The 23300-nt window shown below is 40.7% G+C and overlaps 2 protein-coding genes across 4 annotated transcripts in view; one reads left to right on the top strand and one right to left on the bottom strand.

Moving 5' to 3' along the window:
• The window catches only part of LOC116049383 (dynein heavy chain 11, axonemal), a 45990-nt gene extending 45027 nt beyond the window's left edge, over positions 1–963 (top strand). The window contains exon 83 of the mRNA XM_031298979.2: positions 3–963. The gene's annotated coding sequence lies outside the window, so the exon portion shown is untranslated. The remainder of the gene's footprint in view (positions 1–2) is intronic.
• Positions 964–1482: 519 nt separating this feature from the next.
• On the bottom strand, positions 1483–22046 carry LOC116049382 (rap guanine nucleotide exchange factor 5-like). Of its 3 annotated transcripts, none has more exons than XM_031298977.2 (18): positions 21450–22046; positions 16488–16578; positions 15664–15792; positions 11410–11488; positions 10994–11138; positions 10806–10903; positions 9077–9107; positions 8805–8865; positions 7102–7251; positions 6641–6738; positions 6185–6307; positions 5874–6052; positions 5546–5636; positions 5387–5437; positions 4529–4616; positions 4309–4373; positions 4165–4219; positions 1483–3713 (listed from the first exon to the last, which is right to left on the bottom strand). In XM_031298977.2, exons 1-18 carry the CDS (start codon positions 21627–21629, stop codon positions 3595–3597), a joined length of 1833 nt encoding a protein of 610 aa, XP_031154837.1. In that variant the 5' UTR covers positions 21630–22046; the 3' UTR covers positions 1483–3594. The 3 variants fall into 3 exon arrangements, with proteins under 3 accessions (XP_031154837.1, XP_031154836.1, XP_035862266.1); XM_031298976.2 differs by having other exon boundaries at positions 15664–15764; positions 16439–16578; positions 21450–22038; XM_036006373.1 differs by lacking the exons at positions 16488–16578; positions 21450–22046 and adding an exon at positions 15905–16364 and having other exon boundaries at positions 15664–15764.
• Positions 22047–23300: the final 1254 nt, after the last annotated feature.

Below are 23300 nucleotides of genomic sequence, written 5' to 3' on the forward strand. Positions count from 1 at the left end.
AGCCAAAGTGGCTTCAGACAGTCATGAGGAGGATGGAGGATTGATTCTGTGCATTGTATTGCACGGGGGAAATGAAGAACCAGTCTTCCTGTAGTTTCTCTTCATTTGCCCTCTCTTCCTCTCATTAGCACGCCACAGCAGCTAGCCAGTCATTTGGTGACAGGGAAATGATACAGTGCTGGCAGAGTGTTTGGGAGGAAATGGCAGGGTACATGGCCCGGAGCAGCAGGGGTCGTGCCACAGATAGTCATGTTAAAGGCCAAGCAGGACACCTGGTTAAAGTCAGCAAGGGCATCTGGGTCACACATCCGCCTCACAGTACCCGAGAAATACATTGTTACATTTTTTTGGATAACACAAAGATCACATATTTTAGTATTGGTAAATCACTGATTATGTGAAGAAGCAGGTTCTAGTAAAATACTGTGCAGTGACGGTACAGGTCTCCAGCTGTTATATTCTAATATACAGGAGCATGCAAGACATAGCCTAGTTGCCTACAATCCTAAAAATTAATGAAATATATAACCAAAATCAGTGTACAATTTTAGAATAGTGTGTTCCTACTTAAAATGTTAGATTGTCAAGCCTGATTAACCCACCAGGGGGCCCCGTGGCAAAAATGAGCTGTGGCCCCTGTTGACCAACCAGTCCATTTTCCCCACTTTCTATGGATTGTTTATTTATTACTAATTTGTTTATGGTGACTTGGTAAGCACAAGATTATTAAGTAAAATGTGCCATGTAAGCACACTAGATACCAAAACAATTAAAAAGTATTCAAGTTATATTTCAGTGGTGAATACAGTATTAAATACTTTTGCACAAACTGTACAGTACTCATGCAGCCTCAGAGAGGCAGTGGAGCTTCACTGGAGATCAATATGGGCTGATATTTAATAAGGGGGCAGATAAATGCAGTTAATGTTGAAAGGTGATTATAAATACACTTTTCTCACAAAGAAAAAAAAGATTGGAGCCATTGAATGAAGAAATGTGAGAAAATGTAATATGCTTGGTACCAAGCTTGAAACATACTGTAATTCAGACTAGCTCCAAGCCTTTGTGTGCTCTTTTTGCCATCAAGTGTCTGTATTTATGCATTTACTGAGTATATTAAACAATGACTATAAACTATTCTGCATTTACTGGCCTATTCTTTTTCGTTCAGTTGTTTGTGGTTTCCAAGATGCACTTTTAATCATGACCTTATGTGAGTCATGTCAGTTTTGATCGACACACACACATGGACAGTACAATCCGTCTCCAAATTTACTATAATCTGTACTACTATCATTTTATTAATATTTGCTATAACATGGGTTAACCAGAGCTTCACTGTTGTTCAAGTTAGAAAGTATCATCTGCCTGTTTGAATAATTGATTGTCACCACCTTATACATGTATATATATATATATATATATATATATATATATGTAAATATATATATATATATATATATATAATAGCCAAACTCATGATGATGAAAAATATTTTATTGCATGCACAGCTGACACTGGTGGTCAGTCCATGGTTTGCCATATCATGCAGACCAGCCAAAACGGTGCATACAAAAAAAACATGAAATCAAACAGAACTTATAGCAGTAATATTTATAAAACAAATAAATAATTCTGAAATAAATTAATATCTGTATCCAGAATTTCAACATGTATATTATAAATAGAATCAACTGTACATTGTTGATGATACAAATTAAATTCAAATTAAGATCGATACTGCTAAAGAATTTTCTCTCCATGTTCACTGTGGGTTTTAAAATCCAAAATATACAGCTGAAATGTCAAAAATATAATGCAAAATTTCATCTACAACACTTCACAACGCCTACTTAAAATGGCCTAACCTCAGGGCAAAGGTGAGAATTTTCAGTGGGCCAATCTAGACAATAAATACTGTACAGTATCTTCTATAACTACACACTATACAAGTGTATACAGTAGTGTTAATACACACTGTACATAAGCAAATGGCTTCTATTTTTCTTTCTTTATTTCTACGTTTTGTTGTCTGGAAGGTGCTGTAGTACTTGCTTTTTTGCTATTGCTCTTTACTTGTCGGGAAAGGTCACCCAAAAAGCACAATGAAACTTATGTTTCCTCTGTACATTTACAGAGGATACAGGAGATACGCTGTAGCTCTGTAACATTGGATTTAACTAGGAAGCAGCTCTCAGTGAGACTGTTCAGAAAAAGGGTTATTGTGGGTTGTTGTGACTCACCATGTCTTTGTTCTTGAAAGGACATTTTGCCGAGTTTTTCAAATGCTAATTTCTGGTACTCTAAGTACCATACAGCTAAAGCCGATATCTCTGAAGCTCAACAAATCAAACACTATCTGGGTGGCAAAATGCACTGTATTGTGTTTTAACCTCAATTTTAAAGACCTATACAGATGTATCAATCTGGGTCTGCTGCTTCTTTTAACTGATTGTCCACAGCTGAACTACATGGAGATTCTTGTGCTTCAAAAAAATGAGCAATTAGCATTACCTTGAATTGGGCGTTTTTATGCTATTTGGTACTGACATATGTGGTTATAACTCACAGACAGGACACACAGCTTGTCACACACACCAAGGGAATTCAGTACACTGTGTATTCTTATCTAATGTCCTGCTCTAATACCATCTCAATTGCCTCATCTAAAACACTTAATGGTTAAACAATAGAAAACTGTACGGTAAGAGGATTCTGCAATGTAAAAATAGATAATGAAAATTTTAAATATTTAACAATCATTTTCACTATTTCTGTCATCTTGATTCAGCATGTTGTGCATTCATTGTGCTGATTTCTTAGTGACTGTATGTCCTACATCTGGAGAAGAGAACATCTGGATCGTGTTGAACTCGGAAGAAAACAGAAGTGTGTCTACAATATAGGACTGAAATTCTCTTTGGTTAACTGTGATGAAACAACCCACTGCTGCCAGATCTTTAAACACCAAAAATACAAAAAAAGATGTACAGTATCATGAGTTATTCTGCATCTTACTAACTTTATGTGACGTGATTTATGTGGTTCAAAGCTCTGGAAAGGCTAAGTGGTCCTTTTTGTCAGGCATACTGTTTAATTTTCTGTAGCTTGATTTTTTTTAGATGGGAAGTGCTTCACCTGCTAAGAACAAACTCTTATTGCAGGCTGCTGATTCTCCACGAGGGGGAGGTGTTGGGTCATCGAACAGCTCTACACCTGCCAACCTCTGCCATGTGGAATAAAGTGTAGTAGCAGCAGAAGGTTTGGACCTGCAGATCTAGCACTTCCACTTTTTTTTTTCTTCAACAAGTCTGAACCGCTGACACTACAGCTGGGCCTGCTTTCTGTAGTTTTGGATCAGTGACACTGTTGTAGATCTATGCAAACATGTATGCATTTAAGTCTTTTTCTGCTTATTCCCAGTCTCTGGTGAGAGTTTCCTGATTGGGCGTCTCCCTTCTGTGGTCGGCCAGGATCATGCAGCGTCCTCTGATTGCCGACAGAGTCCTGAGAGATAGGTGAGACAGAGATAGATTGTTCCTTGGCAATCCGACAGTCTGGCTGACATAGTGGGAAGTAAGTTAGAGCTGCTCTCTAAGCACGAGGCTCCAGCCTGTGTGACAGTTCAAACAGAGTCTGCTGATTGTCGATGATATGCAGGTAATCAATGTAGGCTCGCACTTCTGAGCTGCTTTTCTGGGTGATGCCATTACCTGGAGGGAAAGAACATGTTTAATCACCAATCTAAGGCAGCAGCGTCAAGGCCTCCTACTGTACAGTATCTGCACTATGCACAAAGTTACACATGCGAAATGAACATGCACTGTGCATTTCCAACACAATCATATCATGTTACAAAAAGCCATTAAAACCAACTTTTCTTTACACATATGGCATGCAGGGATGTTGTGGAGCGTAAAACCAGCCAAAATAGTTTTTATATCAATAATGATTGTGGACATTATGGTAAGGAGTATCAACATGATTTAAACTATATGAAGACAGTGTATTTCAAATTTAACTGATTTTGTCCACATATTTGGTTATTTGTATTGCAAATACTGAAACTACAGCACTGATTATGAGTAGTATTACAAAGTAAACTTCAAAAATGTTGGTTTATCTCACATCATAAAACAAAGAATGAGTTATCTGAATACTGACCCATGTGATCTTTCTGACACTGCCGGATGAGACGCACTGTGTCTGCTATCATGTGCTGGAAATAAACATGGAAACAGGCTTCATTAAACATTACAAACTAATGTATGATTTCTGTGCAGACGCATAAAGGGTTTGTGAACTCACCAGCTTTTCAAAATTGACCAGGTTATCATGAAACGTCTTGTTGCCTTCATGAATGAACGTAATATCTAAAACAGAAGCACATTTTGTTCTCACCAACAGGTATTTCAGGTAAAATGCCTGTTTTTTACATGTCAAATATGCCTGACAGAAATATGTCACAGCGCTCTCCTCACAGAGTTAGACTAGGTGTGGGGTATTGAAGTGACAATAATGAGCACACCTTTCAGTAGCAGAGGAGGGAAGGGGATCTTTGGCGCCTTCATCTTCTTGAAGGAGTCCCTGTAGGCCTTGTGGTTCAGCGAGGGATCCTGTGAAGACATTTTTAAAACGAATGAGTGTAATCCTCTGGGGATGAATGTGTGTGTCTAGTTTGTGCATGCTTTGTTAGCTGAATTATGGTAGCATAAGACAGTGGTTCCCAACCTTTTTTCCTTGGCGCCCCCCCTACTTATGTCTAAGAAAAGCTGAGCCGCCCCCCCTCCGAAACCGAAGTTGAGGTAACTCTCAAGATACAGCCTTACTTTCTTTTTTGATACAGAGGAGTTATCAGCACTTTCACGTTTCTCCGCCATGTTTCATTCATAAAATAGTGATGCCGTGGCGGGATGATAGCAGCTAGCAGCTGACCTGATGACAGCAGGGTCACATGTTAAGAGGTCCCGGAGGTTTGGCCTACTAAGTAGCCTGACTACAATTTTAAGCGAGAACAAAAATATATAGTTTTTATACAGACTTTTGTATACATTATATATTCTAGTGTATTATCATAATTTGTTTAACATGTGCAAATATTATTTTTTTACCTCAACCTCAAACCAGATAAAGACTTGCGCCCCCCCCCCTGTGATCTTTGCCGCCCCCCTGAGGGGTCCCCGGACCCCAGGTTGGGAACCACTGGCATAAGAGACTAATGATCATCCAAAACACCTGATGTTTTTCGAAATGAAAAACATCTGTTTCACCACATGCACACTGAAGCATGGTTTTTATTCCCTGTTACAGTGGATTATTGTCATTGTTTTTTTCATTTTAAAACTGATATATACAGTATGCACTGAGTGCCATGAATTACACTTACTGTAATTGTCTCCAGCTCTGAAAACAGCTTTTTGAATTTCCCAGGAATTTTCTGCAGAGAAAATTACAGGATTTTCTTTTTCAGATACTATGTACTACTAAAAGATGCCACAGATGAAAGAAGAAGAAGAAGAAGAAGAAGTAAAAAGCACATCCTTACCTCCCATGTCTGACTGAGGCGGCTAACAGCTGCAGTGTTCAGGCCCATTATAATGGCAAAGAAACAGTTGAGGTTCCTCTGTGCTTTACAGCTATAAAAGATCAATGAAGCCAACAGTTCAGTCTCTTGCCGGGCCACAGCTCAACAGCACAAAGGCAGTTTATTGATCTGCCACTGGAGGGGGCAGCATCCCTATTGTGAGTCTAAACACCCCACCCTAAAGAGTTTGGGCTGGAATTCTGTAGTGTTGGCCCACAGTGTGAGAAGCTGGTCTACAATCAATACATCTCTAATCGAAATGCAAAAGAATGTGAGTAAAGCTACTAACTGGGCAGCAATCTTGATGAACTTCTTGATGAGTTGGACCCTTTTGCAGAGAGTTGGGCACAGCAGCACCTCTGTCATCACCCACAGCTGGACTTCATTGAAGCGCTGCAGCAGCAGCTCCAACGCCACAGTGTGGCTGCTGCTACTGTGGCGGCTGAAGGTGAAATAGACGAGTTCTTGCTGTAAAAGAACAACATACGCTCATTAGTTCAGCAGAGCGGGGCTCGCGATGCTAACAACACATCCTGTCTTTTTAAACAGTTTAGACCTTTTTCTAAAAGCAACAAATTGTGTTTAGGTTGTGGGACAAACCTCGTGTATTGAGTCAAAGATGGTCCAGTCAAAGTTGGTGAGAGCAACGGCCACGTCCCATGTGTTTAAACTGAGCATGCGAGCTGTCCTCTGTTGCAGCTCTGAGTTGTCTGTGAACGGGTTCTATAGAGAAAAAAAAAAAACAGACACATGACAACATCAGGGATTTAGATTTTCATCATTCCACCTTGAAAGATTGATATGAACATTCCAAGACATTATTTTTTGCATTAGTTATTTCATGTAAGCAGGTTTTTTTTATAAATCGTACTGACAATGGAATTTTGAAGCTTCTAACATTAATACATCAGCTCAGAAGCAGCATAGTAAACATTACTATGCTGCACTTTGTCATTGCTTCTGAGCTGATGTATGAATGTTTTGACACTATTCTGACACCACAGCACATGTAAAGTATGTTTAAGTCGAAGTGACACATTGCAGTGATATTCGTACCAGGACTTCACCCAGGTCCTTCCTGCACACATGCAGCCTCCCCACCGGCCGTACAGAATCAGAGAAAACTCTGTCCTGAGGCTGCAGAAGAAGCCTCCCTGCAGGAGAGAAAACATATCACAAACAGCAGAATACCATTAAATATCTGTCAGGCAGTGTGTACGTAGGTATCAGAAGCAAGAGATAAGACGTGCTGTGCCAGGCTTCACTCTGAGGTGGCCAGTCACTGATAACAGATACTGACTTCATATAACTGGACTGTAAATGCTTCTTCCTTTTAACTGTTGTCACTGGGAAGATATTTAGGTCAGCTCTGTTGATTACAATCTCACATGTCTGGGCTCAATATATAACTCAATGTAGGAAAAAAAAAACTTCAAGTATGAAATATTGTGAGAAATGAAAATGCTATATGATGAATGATATGAAATGACATGATATGAAATATTTTCTATTTCTACCTCCAGGGTAAGTGACGGCCACTAGCACCAGTTCCCTCAGTGGGACATCCATCCTTTCTGCCACGGCCTGCAGCAGCTCCTTGGCCACTACCCCAGTATGGGTCCTCATACTCAGGTACGAGTCCATGGTAATATACACGTGACACAGCACTGTAACAGAGAAAATGTTTCAGTAAGGTACATTATAGAATCCACAGCGCTTACACGAAGTGCAGCTCTGACCATGTTGACATGTTAAGGAGCCCTGGGACAGAAAATTGCTGCTGGGTCCCCGTTGACCACACATCCCTACCCAAATCCTTCTATGCATAGTGTGTCCCCAAGTTCCCAATGCACAGCACACTATACATAATAGCTTCATTATATGACAAGTAGTCTGGATCAACTGAAGTACATTTCCAGGATAATTGCCTAAAATCCGGCGCGTGAACATGTCCCTCACCGTCCCCTCTCTGTGTTGCTGTTCTCAAACTCCGTTCACATCAGGAAACAACAACAAACTTCAAGCTAGCAAGCTTCATGCTGACAGTGGCAAGTTTTAAGGCAGGCCTGCTTGGTTCTTTCAGGGAATGATTGTAAAGATTTACAAAGAATATGTTAAGGGCATTACTATCTAACTGGGACGTTTTGGGATCGATTGGTGGGGTTGCTGTGGAAGTACACACGGTGATACACTGGAAAGAGCAAATTATGTTTAACCATGTATCCAGCTAATTCAAATAGCTCACATTACTGTATTGTGTGAACAGTTAATTTAATATTGTATGTCCAGTTAATTCAAATAGCTCACGTTACTGTATTGTGTGAACAGTTAATTTAATATTGTATGTGGTGTTTTCTTTTGCGGGGTGCAAATGTTCACCAAAACAAGTTCCTTCCCGAGACCATTTTGCAGAGCTATTGTCGCTGCATCCAGAGCGTAGCGCCGCCCAAGACGATTGTGATTGGTTTAAAGAAATGCATACAACCCAGAGCGTTTTTTCTCCTATCCCAGAATGTATGTGTGGAGGAGCCAGACCATACTCCAGAGCGCTGTGGAGATAGGTCTGGCAATGCGAGACTATATAACAACAGACAAACCAGTAGTCAGGTACTGAAGTAATAAATAATAAACGTCATCAGGTTTTCTAAATTGAAACTTTATTATGACACAAGGCCACAAGACTAGCTAATATTGCAGGAAGCGCCTTAAAGATGTTTTTATTGGTGCAATTTTCCCAAGACATTTTCAAATAATAAAGATGTTTTGCTATGAGATTTGGTGTGAAACGTTTATTTCCAGACACAGACTACGGCAGGTTATGTAACCATTTAGCACCTTCAAAGAAACCAATTAATGAAGTCATCTGCTGCCGTCTCAATAGATTTGTCTTGATGAAGGTAAAGGGTCAGTGGGGACAATTATTTTGATCGAGAGTAGTTCAAATGAAAATGATTCAAAGTGAGGACTGTGGATTATCCAGAAGCAGAAACCTCTAAGACGGATATCTCCAAACCAATAAACAGCAGATAATGACATGGCTAGTGAACCTGCCCTTAAAAATAAGTCATGACTCAGGAATTTGCATTTCCAAACCTTCTCATTCTTTCCCTGGAAAGATTTCCATTGTTCTACTGTTCAGACTAAATGTCTCCTCTCGACAGCTTTAAAAACAGCATATGATGGGAGGAATGTTTGAAGGACGTCATGTTTTACGACTTACCTTCCTTGGTCTCCCTCTGTGTGCCTCTGGACTGGAGCCCGTTCTCTTTCAGTGCTTTGCTCTGAAAGAAGGGAAATGGTGGATTTTTGACACACATTCACATTGCCTGGGAACACTGCGGGAATTTCGCTAGAACTACAGAGCAGGAAATGTGAGAACAATTAGCTCCAACACTCAATCTAGTATGTCGATGTGGACAGTCAGCTTTGTTTAATAAAATTATTTCTGTCTTAGTGTGTTCAAGAGAACAAACACAAGGTCTTTTCACTCACCTTTCTTTGAGGGGAATATTCATCTACCGTACTGGAAAAAGGAGAATAAATAAATCAGTAAAGTTATAACTGTACTTATTATATATTATATATACTCCTCTGCAGCATTCAGTCCATTATTTAAGATCAGTGTCACGGTGAGATGAGAGTGCTTTGTAGATTTTAGACCTTTCAATGTGATCCCTTCATTTAATCACCCTATTCTCATCAGTTAGGCCCAGCTAGCATGATGGATAGCCCTGTGTCCATTATCATCCCTCAGCTTTTACTGGGCTCTGCATCACAATAGGCGTGTTGGCACAAAGCCTGCCCTAAGGGATCCCCTCCTTCTGGCCAGCAGCAGTCCTGCACTAATGAAAACCCCACTGTATTTGTCAAAACAGAGCTTGTGATGTAATTCACTCTCTTGCTCCTCAAAACAAAAAAAAAACAGAGTCAATGAGCTCTGTGAATTACAAAGCGACATGAAGAGAGAATGCAAGAGAACAAGTGGTGTTTGATTCCAAAGCTTTCAGAATGATATGACTCAAGCTTTCTTTCTTTTGCACAAATGCCAGATGGAAGTTGATGGGAGCACATGACTAAATGAGTCTTCTTTCTATAAAAAATGACACCTTTTAGCTTTTCACTTGGCAGCAGATTGCCACAAAGCAGTCAACCCTGTCCTCCCCTGGGGTGAGCCTGATTGTAAAAAAGCTCATAAATAGTAGAGTATGTCAGTTAGTAACACCCTCAAAAAGTCCACTGCTTTAAAGGAGTGGGTGCTGTGGATCTACCTCCCTGCATATAAACATGAATAAAGCAGGCCCAGATAATGACAGCAGAGTCAGGTTGAATTATCTGCACTGGTTTGTAAGGGGCGGCAGGTTGGGGAATCCCCAGGGAGAAGATCTGATTGGAGGCTGTGGTTCAGGGAGGGGAAGGCGGACATGGGTGTGGCACTGTGTCTGGCGAGACACAATGTGATGCTTATTTTTATCAAACTGAGAAATTGTAGCAACACTTCCACAATATTCAAGTCGCAGTCAGATGTCAAATAAACATATCTGTTTGATTGAAAGGTATATGTTTAATGTACAGTACATCAGTTATGCACACATGCAATACGTAAGGGATAACGTAGAGCGAGCCGTCATCATTGCGAATTAGAACAACAGGGTGATGCAGGAGGGGTCTTCCATCAAGGGGTTCAATGTACAAGAATCACATGTCTATACACAAATAGTTTAAAAGCTGAGACTCCTTTTCCAATGTTATGGTCAATCCCTAACTTCTATGTACTGTACTGTAAATTTGCATGTATGGATGCACACACATAAGCAAGCTTGTGTCCATGTTAGATACATGATGTGCGTATGTGCGCAAATTACTGTATTTCCTCAATTTTGGAGATTCAACATGAAGAGCTCCATGACCTTCATATTTCCGTGCAAAACAACCCAGAACACTGCAATTACTCTTCAGTCTCTGAATGCATTCATTGATGAGAGGCTAAATAAAGGCACCAAGCAGAGAAGCAGCTCTTTCTTTGCACTCAGAGACCAGCTAGTGTCTCTGCTTCTTTTCAGACCTCCATCAGTCATACTTGTTGTTGTACACACCCAGATTTGATATCAATCAATACATCCGGGGTTTTTTTTTCTTCATTTTATAGATAATTTACGTAAGGGCTTATTTCATTACCCTGGTGACTTGTAATGACAAAGTAGGTTATCATATGGTCACTCACTGTCTGCGATGCAGCTGGTACAGTTTCTGCAGTTCCCTCACATCCGTCTCCAGGGCTGGGTGCTCATAGAGATCATCCAACACGTAACGGTACAAAGTCTGAAAGGAAATGTCAATTTTCATTTCTCCCATATTAAGATCACCTCACACCCAGTATCCACCCTTTCCCTTGTACATCATATTCCCTACCTTCATAAACAGTTTGACATGCTCGTCTTCCCTCAGGAAGTCTTTGCACAGGGCCATCCACTGTGACACCAGGTGCAGGACTTTTCGTTTCCTTTCCAGTGCCTCTTTCCTGTCCTCTTTCCCTCTGTATCGCTTGGTGCAATAGGTGGGATTCAGTTAAGGCTTCAGCACAGATGGAGAGAGAGATCTATTTGCTGACATCAAATGCAGCATACAATGAAGCATGAAAAATGCCAGTATGTAATGCTGATTTAAAGACAGGAAGCAAGATGAACACAGTTGAGTGAAATGGAGCTGTTTTGACTCAATAAAGCAGTTATGTTTTTGTATAAAACATCTATATTTGTATGTAGCGTTCACAATAGAGGGTTATTATGTGTGAATCTTTGTTATAATGTTCCTGTGTTTAAGGATATTGTCCCAGCAGAGCTTGACATAAATCACTGGTTGACATGAACACTGGGTAGGTCAGCAGAAAATCATCCAGAAGTGTATCTGCAAAGAGAAACACATTATTGACAATGGACAAAAGATGGTACAGTTTATAGTAATACAACTTTTAAAATAGTTCAACTACGTGGCCGGTTAGCTCAGTTGGTAGAGAAGGCAGACATACAGTATATAGAGGTTTATTCCTGCAGAAGGTCCAGGGTTCAAGTCTGACCTGTGATGGTTTCCTGCATGTCTTCTCCCTCTCTCTCCCCTTTCATGTCTGAGCTGTGCTATCATTAAAGGCAGAAATGCCCATAAAAAAATCTTAAATAAATAAATAAAATAGTTCAACTAGTCCTAGTTTCATGGATTTATAAAGTCTACAAGATATATCACAGAAGAGCTTACAAGTTAAAATTAGGTGCAGCCTCATTAGTTTGTACTATGTTACAGGATGCTGGAGGGCGAGGTACACCAGTGATCTTGACAGCTGTATGATTAATGTTTGCTGAGTTGCACATACAGTAGGCCTGTACTTTTAATTGAGATGGCAGCTCGGTTTCAGCTTTTCCTATTCCTTCTTAATAACACCAGAAGCAGAACTCATTCTTTGCTGTCAAATATCAGTTAACAAGCACTAAGCAGAGACATTTCAGAGGAGAGCATAATGTGAGAGACTATTCAATGGCACATTATTCTTATTGTCAGTATTAGATAACCGCTTGTGCTGAAACCACTGAGGATTCTTCTGTTCCATTTTGCTCTGACAAGTTCAAACAAGCCTTATCGTCAATCTCACACATTTGCCATTGCAGGCTGTATCAGTACAGAAAAGCCAGTAATGTGTCAGTTGACTCACTGACCTCTGATTAAGTCTATTTTTTTTATTGTGAATATCTTGCAAACAGAAAAAAAAGCAATCTGATATTGCTTAGCCATCATCCTAGTGTGTTTACAAGCAGCATTTTCTGCCACTGTATCCTTGTGTGAATTCCTCCCAAGGTTAGTGTTTCTGTAAATGGATTAAATCCAAGCTAGCCAAATAGATCACCAACTCACTTTGACAAGTTCCCGTAACATGAAATGTACAGTCTACATCATAACACTTCATTTTTAACCATGATAAACAAAGACTAAACAAGACTCCTTTATGTCATCAGTTTTTGTTTTGTTTTATTGAGTTACAAAGTCCCTTTCTCCTAAAATCTCTCATGAAAATGTAAGTAATTAATTGTCGGACATTATAACAAGCTGTAAAAGTGTGTTTCATACATTGACATAAAAGCCACTGAAATACATTTCCAAGGCGTAAAGAGAAAGAGAAAAGCTTTACAAATGCTATTAGGGCCAACCTCCTCTCAAGCCCTCTGTAAGTGTGCCTCATAGCCAGAATTGTAAATTTTCCCCTTTAATTTCACACTAGCTTCCCAGGGCCTTTGTGTGCGTTCTGGTCCACGGGACTCCCTGACATCATTATGTTAATCTGTGCAGAGCAGCTGTGGATGCATCACCCACTGCTTATGAGAGGTTACACACTCTATACACATGTAGCTCCCATAACAGAATACAGTAACGCACCTGAACACAAAGCCAGAAAAACAACATCACCTGCCCCTTCCCCTATACTGTGATGTTCCTCCACACACACATTCACCATGCACTCCTCACTCACACTGCTGTGTATTTGTGTCTTTTCTCCAAGCTATTTTAACTGAACCACTTTCTCATGAGTAACATCTTACATACCACTCCCCAGGCTTTACACTGCAAGTTTTTTGAAGTTGGAAAAACAGTATACATATTTAATTCCATGACCTAAAGTCATATTCTCAAGTTTTTCTCGGTAACACAGCACAAACAAGCAGGGGAATGTCCTGCAGAGTAGATTTAATCCAAACAGTTTGGCAGAGGATGTGTTCGCCTCTCTGACCCAGACACATTAATGCATTAAGTGTGCTGTATAAATAACATTTAACAGTCTGTTGGGCTGATTTGTGAATCCTACACATCACAAAATTTATATTTAAAATTTTCAGTTATCATCAATAGTTGGCCTGGATCAGAGAAGTGAATGTAGGATGTAGAGAAATCAGAGAATACTGCTTTCTGGCACAAGAGCCAACATCTATTTATGTATATTTCCCTTTCAGAGGAAATGCAGAATTAATTCATTGATCTAGATTGTCAATCTCCTGTGAAATCAATCAGACTGTCAATCCACCTGCCAATCCTTTTTGCATTTCAATAAGTGTTCGTAAAATTGATCTATGCCGCCTTTAAAATAAAAATGTTAATGTGTCACTTATTGGCTCAGTAAGCACCAGAAGACAGGCTGTTGGCGTCAAAGCCTTACATTATAATGCATTTTTAATGTTATATCTGGTCACTAAATATGATGTTTTCTTCACCATCTCAGCACATGGTGCCTCAGTAAAAGAGCTGAAACATCCTCTCATTAAAAACACAAATGTTCCATTACATGTTTTTCAGAGCTGACTGTTCAAAATCAATAGCTGCACTCAGAGATTGGGCACAGAAGGCAACACTGAACACTTGTTAATGCTACCCACAATGCTAGCCCACAGAAGGAAATGCTAGCATATAAGAGCTCGCTGTATAGACTATTGCATTGGTCCGTGTTTGCTTTTCCTTAAACATGCCTGTGGTGCTTCCAGAATCTCTTGCAGAAAGCTCCTCTGCACTCTTAATGTTGTGTACTGAGTATAGGTGGAAGCAAGTGCGACCATGATGAGATGAAATTGCCTTTTTAATGTGCTGTACAGCATGTAAATCATAAACACAACATCAATAACCCACTGCAACCATCAGTTATGTTGCTGCACAGTCTCTCTGAGCCATTCTTGAGAGGAAGACCAAACACGGCAGCTTGGTGGATGTTCAAATAAATCTCTTTGATGAAATCAAGGCTCTCGTGCTATCATGCTTCTGATGAGCTAAACCTCCAAGGGCACTAGCACTAGAGCTTGGGAGCTTCAGTAGCCACACAGAGAGAGCCAAGGCCAGCAGGAGTGAGACTATGAAACATTACTGAGTGCAGATTAATTGCTCTTCCGGTTCCGTTCTTTTTTTTTTTTTCTCCTCAGGTCTCTGGCTCTTTGACCCTGCACTCAGCGATCTGCTCTGGTCCACAGCTCCCTATGGAGGCTTCCCTTCAATATACTCATTGCAAGTTGAGCTAATAGTGAATGAGTCATCAACAACACACTGCCTACCGAACCCCTAGGATATTATTTGAAAGGTTAGGAATAAAAGAAAGTATAAAATTATGTCTTTCCCATGTACCTGCTAATGTAGCTCCATGTTTCACTTTACATCAATATTAAATACTCAATTATAGCAATAAAATATGGGAATCAACATAAAACATAACTCTCCTGTGCATGTAAAATGCACCATCTTCCAAGGCACATCTCCCTAGAGGACATTTAGATCAATTTCATTCACTTCCTCATCAGAATGAGTAATGATCTCTGGTATGGGGTTAGCCTGCCTCCATCTCCATCTCCAAGGAAAAAATCTGCATCCCCTTTTTCTTCCCTCGTTTCCCCTTTTCTCCACTCTACAGTCTTTCTCTCTAGTATTTTTCTTCTGCTTGTCTGACTGTGCTACAGCTCTCAATCATCATCTTTCCAGCTCAATCAACCAGAGTATCCTCTGCCTTGTAAACAGTGTCACATTATCATGTACCTGCTGGGATGAGAGGAAATGTGTTTATTTGTCATCACTGTGAGGCTGGACTGCATGCCACGCAGTTCGATACGGCAGGACTCAAAATATATGAGCAATGTTTATCTCTGTCAAAGGCAAAATGGCTCAAACTTAGAGCAATTCTGGGAATGATAGCACATGATTAGCCCAGTAATACCGCCCAGAGGGGGCTGCTGTCCCAGCTCCTCTGCGAGAGAGAGAGGGGTGGGGAGAGCGTGAAATGAAAAGTAAAGGGAGTTATTTCTGTCTCTTCTATCTATCTATCTATCTATCTATCTATCTTTCACAAACACACAGACATCAGTGGACCTACATCAGCACACACCCTTAAATATACTATAGTCATGAAGTTGTCTTGGTACCATCCATCAACTAAATATTCTCCTATTTTTCAATTTATGCTCTCTAAAATACAATACAAGAAAATGCTTATTCACACACTGACAAAACACATTAAGGACAACAGGGATGAGAAAGGTATTTCAGGAATTTAAAGTATGCATGCTGACCTGACTCTTTGCCCTGTGTTGTCCCCTGGTCGTCGTCTAGTGTCAGGTCATTCAGCAAGTGCTCCAGGATCTTTTCCGGGGTCCCTGATACCACCACGTACCTGTCAGACACAACAGAGTCAGTGGATGAGTCTTCCTCGATAGAGGACAGAGAGCGGCTGCTGCTCCATTCCTCCTCTCCCTCTGTCCCCTCATCGTCTATGTAGCGAAAGTAGGGGACGTCAAAGGTGGGCATGGTCACCGGCTCTGCCCGGCTGGTGCTGTCACTGCTGCTCTCCTCGGAGCCCTCCTCGTCATCCCCGTCCTCCTCCTGCTCCACCAAGGCAGCATGCAGCAGCCTGCCCTCCTGTCGCAGGTTCGGGGGCTGTGGCCGAGATCCCATCCTTGCAGAGTCCCTGTGCCCTCACACCGGCAACGTTGCCGTGGTTACTGCTGCCCCTTTTACCCATCCATCCATCCACCTGCAGCTGCCACAGCCCGGAGTCCACTGCTATCTATCCCTCAAGCACACTGAGGTATTCCGGTATGTTCACGGCTGAAAAGGCTGCTGAATGACTTGAATGAGAAGGCAGCCAGCAGAGCTCTGCCTCACAGTCCCATGCTGCTTACTTATATGTATTTAATGCAATAATTGATGTGTTGGGAGTTGTGATGTAAGCATGCCTGTGTGAGTGAGTGAGTGATCCAGAGAGACAGAGAGGGGAAATGATGAGGAAGAGAAGCAGATAGTGAGGGAGGGAGGGAATCAAGGAAGGAGGGGAGTGGAGAGGCTTACCTCCTGTTCCTAGGCTCTTCTCTCCCTCCTCCCCTCGCTGATGCAGAGAGGGCTGGCTGCTCTGACGATATTCTCTGGAGAACCAGCACATCGTGGCCCCTCTCCCTCAGACACACACGGGCTGCCTCGTCACTCTGGGGCTGGACAGAGAAAGAAGGGGGGAGGGTGGGATGTGTGTGTTATCACCAAGGAGATTCCCCTGTATTTTCTCCCACTCACACAAATCACCACTGATTTCCATCATAATACTCTGACAAAGCCAGCACTGTAAATGAAAGAGAATTTCCATATATGATTATTCAGTCCTTATCGGTGGAGCCCATTCAGGGATTAACATAAAAGACTCGCACACATTTTAATTACCAATTCCAATGTAGAGCCTATTAAATTATGGGTGGTGTCTAGAGACAATCTGTTTTCAAGCTGTCATATGGTTAAACTCAGTATGCACCAACAATGGTTCATTGGTTCAGAGTTTAGTTTAAAATCACATGGTAAGTCCTTGTCTTATGACCACCATGACCCGTTTTAAGAAATTCATCCTCAAGTTGCTTACTGTCTCCTACTCCCTCTGTTTCACTCTCTCTCTCTTCATCACACAGTGTCCCCTGATCCTCATGTTATCACTCAGAGCCTCAGCGAAAGACACTAAAATCTTCTCCATCCCACTTACTCTATCCCATGACCAAAACAAATGTTAATTTTAAATGAATAACCCTTTCAACTGATCAGTTATTTGACTAATCTACTAGTCCCACAAGGGGTATCCATGCAGGTATGTGTTTAAAAATATTTTTCCATCATATTTGTTACAGCATATTAAAATACAATACCAAGTAAATATAATCAGGGATGTGATGCTGTACATCACTGGTCAACCTGGACATTCACAAACTTTTCAATAATCTATCTACCCTATCTAAATTTAACTTTTGTAGCCCTACATTTCTGCTGCCTGCCTCCTCACCCACACCCATTCCAGTGACCACCTCACCCCGGTCCTCCAGAATCTCCACTGGCGCCCTCCATAGCCAGGCCCCTTCCTAACTCACAGACCTGCTCCACCATCCCAATCCCCTCCGTAACCTCCGCTCCTCCGACACAAACCTCATCTTCCCACCACTCAGGACCAAGCACTGTACCTGGGGTGACAGAGCTTTCACCATCACACCCCCCTCCCTCTGGAACTCCCTACCCATACACATCTGTGACTGTACTGACCTGGACACATTCACTTATCTAAACCTACCTCTTTTGATTTGCCTTCAGCCTCTATTTCACCCACTGTTATTTGCTGGTTTTATTGTTTCAGTTGCTTTTCATATGTTTGTTTTGTATGTGTCTGTTTTATTGCTTCATTTGTTGTAAATGTGCTTAATGTACTGGTTTTATCGTAAAGTGTCTTTGAGTACCTTGAAAAGTTATTATTAGTACTTTTTTTTTAATGGCTTGTTGCAGCATCATTGAAGTATAAAGATGGCTGTTCGCTGCTTGACAATGGAGGGTCTGGATCAGAGATATTGGTCTTAATGAGGAGTTAACTGTATAGTGCACGCACACGCATCCTGCATCAGCTACACCCCCCCTCTTCACCCCTACTCTCTTCAGCCATCAGTCAATGCAACACAAGCCTCTGTGCATGCAATTAGCCAGGCAGACAGTCTGGAAGTGGTTGCAGTTTTCTTCCCTAATTGCCTTTTGCAGAGAAGCATCCAGGACCCTCCAGCTAAGCATGACTTCCTGGCACATTACCACTTATCTGTGATCTGTGGACATACATATACTTAAACAGACTACTGTAGATGCACAACCAACACATACACAGATGAATGCATTAACACAACACGCAAACATGCACATACAATAGCTCATACAACAGCTCATACAATAAAGACACACAACTCCATCAGTCCATCAGTGGGTGAGCCACATTTTTAGCATTAACATTAAACAGTCTGGCAGTGACATCTATAAACAGCAGATATGTTTTCAAAGCCTCAGAAAGGACCATTAATGGCAATGTTTGCTAGCAGTTTCTTCAATGCTGTGATTCATGACTCTAAGGGAAGTTTACATGTGTTAAAGTGTCAACTTATGAATTTATTTGTTCTCTATCACACGCATGTCTAAAATGTTTTTTTTTGTAGGCCTACTTACAGGTGTGTCCTGTGTAATAGCAGACTGTATTATCCTGTCACAGGACCACAGTATGGCATAAGGTTATGGGTGTGACGAAAAGAAAAGAAATAGAAAATTCCCAGAAAAGGAAAGCTGTGCTGATTAGCTTCCTGGTTCTTGGGGAAAAAGACACTGCTGGTTCTATCTTTATCAAGACATGACGTACACTGTGTGCTCTTCAATGTACGCTGTTTTTGTCCGACTAAGCACAACAAAGTTGAATTCTTGACTATAATTAACAGAGTATCTCAGTGTACTGTTTACGGTTCAAACAAACAAACCTTTCCTCACAATGAATTATTGATTCTGCTGCTGCAGGCCGCTACTCAGTGTGCACTGGGCTTTGTGGTTACCAATTTCCCACTAAAAACACAATCAGACCTTTAGAGTGGATGCTTGTAATGAGACCAAGTGCCGGGCCCACACAGTTCCTACCCTAGGCTGGAGGTGACTTCTACTCACAGCTCCCACCAAAGTCCTCCCAACATGGACACCGTCAGCAGAAGAGTAAACACTACTTATCAGGCCTCTGCACAAAGTCATGTCCCGTCAAATGGTTTACTGTCTCTTTCAGGGTTCCAGATGCATTCCTCTGACTGGAGAGACACTTTCTGTCTGCATGTCTCTGTGCTGTTGCATCAGGTCTGGCACGCATGGTATGGAACACTTGAAGGGACCTGGAAGGTGTCAGGCAAGACAGTGTGCAGATTTGGCCTAAATTCCTCTTAAGGAATAGCGTGGATCATACAATTCAATTCAATTCAATTGTATTTATAGTATCAAATCATAACAAGAGTTATCTCAAGACACTTTACAGATAGACTCTATAATTTACAAAGACCCAACAGTTCCAGTAATTCCATACAGAATGGTAAGATAAGGAGGAAGAATAAGACCAAAGATTCATACATCATGTTGTTTTCAAAGAACCCTCTGATGCAAATGCACTTTATTATCTCCAATATTAATTAGCTGAAATTCCCGCGTTAAGCTCTGATAATATACTGTAAACAAGAGTATGTGCATGTGCATGTAAAAATATTTGAACATCAGCTCTGTATGCATTGGCAGAGAACAGCAGCTATATGTTCAGATAGACAGAGATAAGGAAAATAAAGTTGATGAAATAATGTTATGTAAGGTGTAAGAAAAGTGTCAAACACAACCGATGATCATGCACAACTATCCCTAAATAATTCAAAACAGTGGAGATGTAATAGGACAAAAGAACAAGTGATTCGTCAAACTTTAAACTATAACATATCAAATGAGTTTTTATAGCAAAATGAATTATCTATGAATAGTTAGATTTTTTTTCTTTTTTCCAAACTTAGTGAGATTGCATAACATTCATGATGTCCCTGTGCCAGAATCTCACACATTTTCACAGGCGTGCAGTCTACTGTATATTAAGCATCCCTGTTTCCACCAGCTGGGATTTAGCTGATTTCTAAGCTCTTTGATGTCTAGGCTTAGATATTTGTATACATCACATGTAATACAGTATGCATTGTAGCATCATTTGATTACGTTAAACCATTCTACAATCTAGAAACAGATAATCTCATAATCTTAATATTTAATGTCAAGTATTAAATACAAGGTCAGTATATCTGGCCATTACCGAAAGGATTACATAAATGACATGCACATGTGTCATTGGAATACTTATTTTAAATTCACAATATGAGAAACTTTGCACAATGCATGTTACTAAAACAACAAAGGTAAAAAAAGATTGGTGTATTACCCAGCACTAACATCTGATTATACGCAGATTTGCAGTGGCTTTTCATATGTGGCTTGGTGCAGACGAAAGGTCATTATATATATATTGAATAACAACATTGATAAGGAGATTTAGCCTTGTGCTTTCAGAAAAGGTCAGAGAACCGATGCACTGGAATCCACCCTAAAACCATACAATGTCTTGGCATGGTGGTGTGGCCACTTGCGTCAACTTTTCCTGTCATTGTTGCTCAGGTCAGCACACAGATACAGCTGGCAGGAAGGGAGAAGCTGAGCCCACCATGAGGTCAGCCAATCAGACGTCTCCTACGCAGCCAACTGGCAGGTGATGTAATGTTTTAAAAAAGTGTGCAGGCAAAACTGAACACTCAGTACCTGCACTTAAGTTTTCAAGGATGCTGCCATACTGATAGAGACCGACTGTACTCTAAACGTATGTGACGTTTCTGTAATGACATTGTGACTGTAAATAGACCTAGCCGTTGTTGAAATAAATGGATACAGTGCATGTATAACATACATTTTTATGCATATGATCGCAATGCACTCTACAATGTACTGTTATGAAATCTCTTTTGCATCAGTCTAGAGACTTTTTTGGTATATTTAATTGAAGAGAGCTTTTTGTAGTCTGGAAATAATCTCAATGACAACATTCATCTTCAGAGAAAGCAGAGGCACTATGGAATGTATGGAGGCAAATAAAAACAGTCAACAAATTAAAAGCAGGGAGTGCAATAAATGATGCTTAGACACAAAGCTCACAGAACAGCAGCATAGAACACAGTATAGCTCAGAGTAAAATGGACTAATGTTCTCGAACTGAATATTCTATATAAAGTATGCTAATTGAGTAGGGTTCATGATGACATAAAAATGACTATCTCATAAGTGGCTTGATGTTTTTACTGTCACAAGCCCAAAGCTAGCTGTTCAGGGAAATGCATCAAGGAGTGTAGTATTTCACACTGAAGCTGTGGTTCTATATCTGGATATTTTCGACTATAGTTAGGAGGATAGTAAAAAAAAAAATTACATATTGAAGTGAATGTTCTGACTGCAGCAGTGCTGTTGTGTATCTCACCTCACTTGTCCTCTCTGGGCCCTTGCTGTGGGTCTGCAGGAAGCGGCAGCCATCCTTGGCCAGTTTCTGGACCATCTCCAGTCTGGACAGGTCCTCCTTGTCATGCAGGATACACATGCTGCCCTGCTGCAGCACAGGGGGCACAGAGAACATGTACCTCAGGCCACAGTCCCACGACATCGCCGGCTCACCTACTACTGGCTGTCCACCAGGCAAAAGAGCAGGACTCCTGCCTGTGAGCTCACAATACTCTTAAAAAAAGGTGTAAGAGAAAGTGAGCGGCTCAAAAATGAATATATGTACTGTATATGTTTCTGCTTATGCTGTCCAGTGAGTTACAGAGTCTTCTGCCACTGCAGCCAAAGTACATCCCAGTCGTCGTATGCCTTGGTCAGCTCTGTAGCGGAGAGGCACACACACACGCAAAAAAGACTTCAGCAGTTGGACTCCAGGTATCTCTCTGTCCTTGGTTTTACTGAGAGTGAGTGACAAACCCCCCCCCCTCTCTCTCTGTCCTTCCCTTGCTTTTCACCACTGGAGAGGGGAGTGAGTTAGGAACACAGTGGGTTCAGGAAACATCTGGTGAGCCGGACAGCCCCAAAAAGGAAGTTTCAAAATCTCCCGAAAGCAGGGGAGAGCCTAGATTCAGGACTGGGCAGGGTACATTACACTAGAAGGTCAAACACTTGTTAGGGTAGAGATGTTTGATGTATGTGGAGATTTAAGGTCATTCAGGCACAAGCAGTAAAACAATACTTAACTGTTCTGTTTTCAGTCTGAATGAATACAATACAGGAAATGAACTGAGAAGCAGCTCTGAGAGTATGAGCATACACATGTCAATTTTGGTAAGCGATTACAAATGTGAATTGATTATCTATGGCTTTTGGACTGTTGGACCGACAAAACAATCAATCTAAAGACATAAAATTGTGCTGGGAACTATGACGGGCATTGTTTTTCTTCTGTTGTTTTATAGACTAAACTGTTTGTAGATTTAGGGCTTAATCTATTGATCAGTCTGTAATGAATTAAATAAACTTCTCAATAAATCAATATAAATTGTTTGATTTCTAAAATGTTAGAATTGTCAAAAATTGTGACAATGTCCATCACAGTTTCCGAAAGCCCAAGGCGATGATATAACTGCTGATTTTTTTAAGCTCTGGCTTGAAAAACGAATCGATTATTTAAATAGTTGCTAATTTCTTTTGTTGATCAAATAACCAATTAATTGACAGACTGTTTGATTATAATAACTACAAATATAATCTGAGTGTAGTATCTGATACCATCTTTTTTTTCTAAGTAAGCTAAAGCCTTAAAGGTACCCTGGAGTATGCCTAGTGGTGCTGCAGAGCAAAGTTTTGTTGAGCTGTCCTGTTGTATCTTGTCTTCCACGAGTACAAAGTGTCTGTTTTTATTAAAGATCACCGACTTGTCAGACACTAATTAAAGGAAGCTTTTCAGTTGCTTAACGTAGTTACAGAAACACCAGCATTTGACCAAGATAAAGCAAGGACATTAATCCTTCCTCTAAACACTTTATCTATTAGCGTTATATCTGTTTCCCCTCTGTCAGCAGTGTGATGCTTGACTGGGTCCTTCCAAAGCCATTCAATTGTGCTGCTGTTCCAAACTGCTGATACAGCAAACTGCAGAATGAGAAAAGGTCTCTTCTCTCTTGGTGGTGTTTCTCTTTCATGTGAGGTTGAGATCCATAATTCCACAATGCTCTTTTGTTCTTTCAAAGAAACTGATTGGGAAGATGTCCATTGCCCTTATATATACTGTATACAGTATGTCATTAAAAGGTTATTAAGCCTATTTCTGCATAACTTTAGTTTAATA

This window comes from Sander lucioperca, chromosome 10 (genome assembly GCF_008315115.2).
Source record: "Sander lucioperca isolate FBNREF2018 chromosome 10, SLUC_FBN_1.2, whole genome shotgun sequence".
Lineage (NCBI taxonomy): Eukaryota > Metazoa > Chordata > Actinopteri > Perciformes > Percidae > Sander > Sander lucioperca.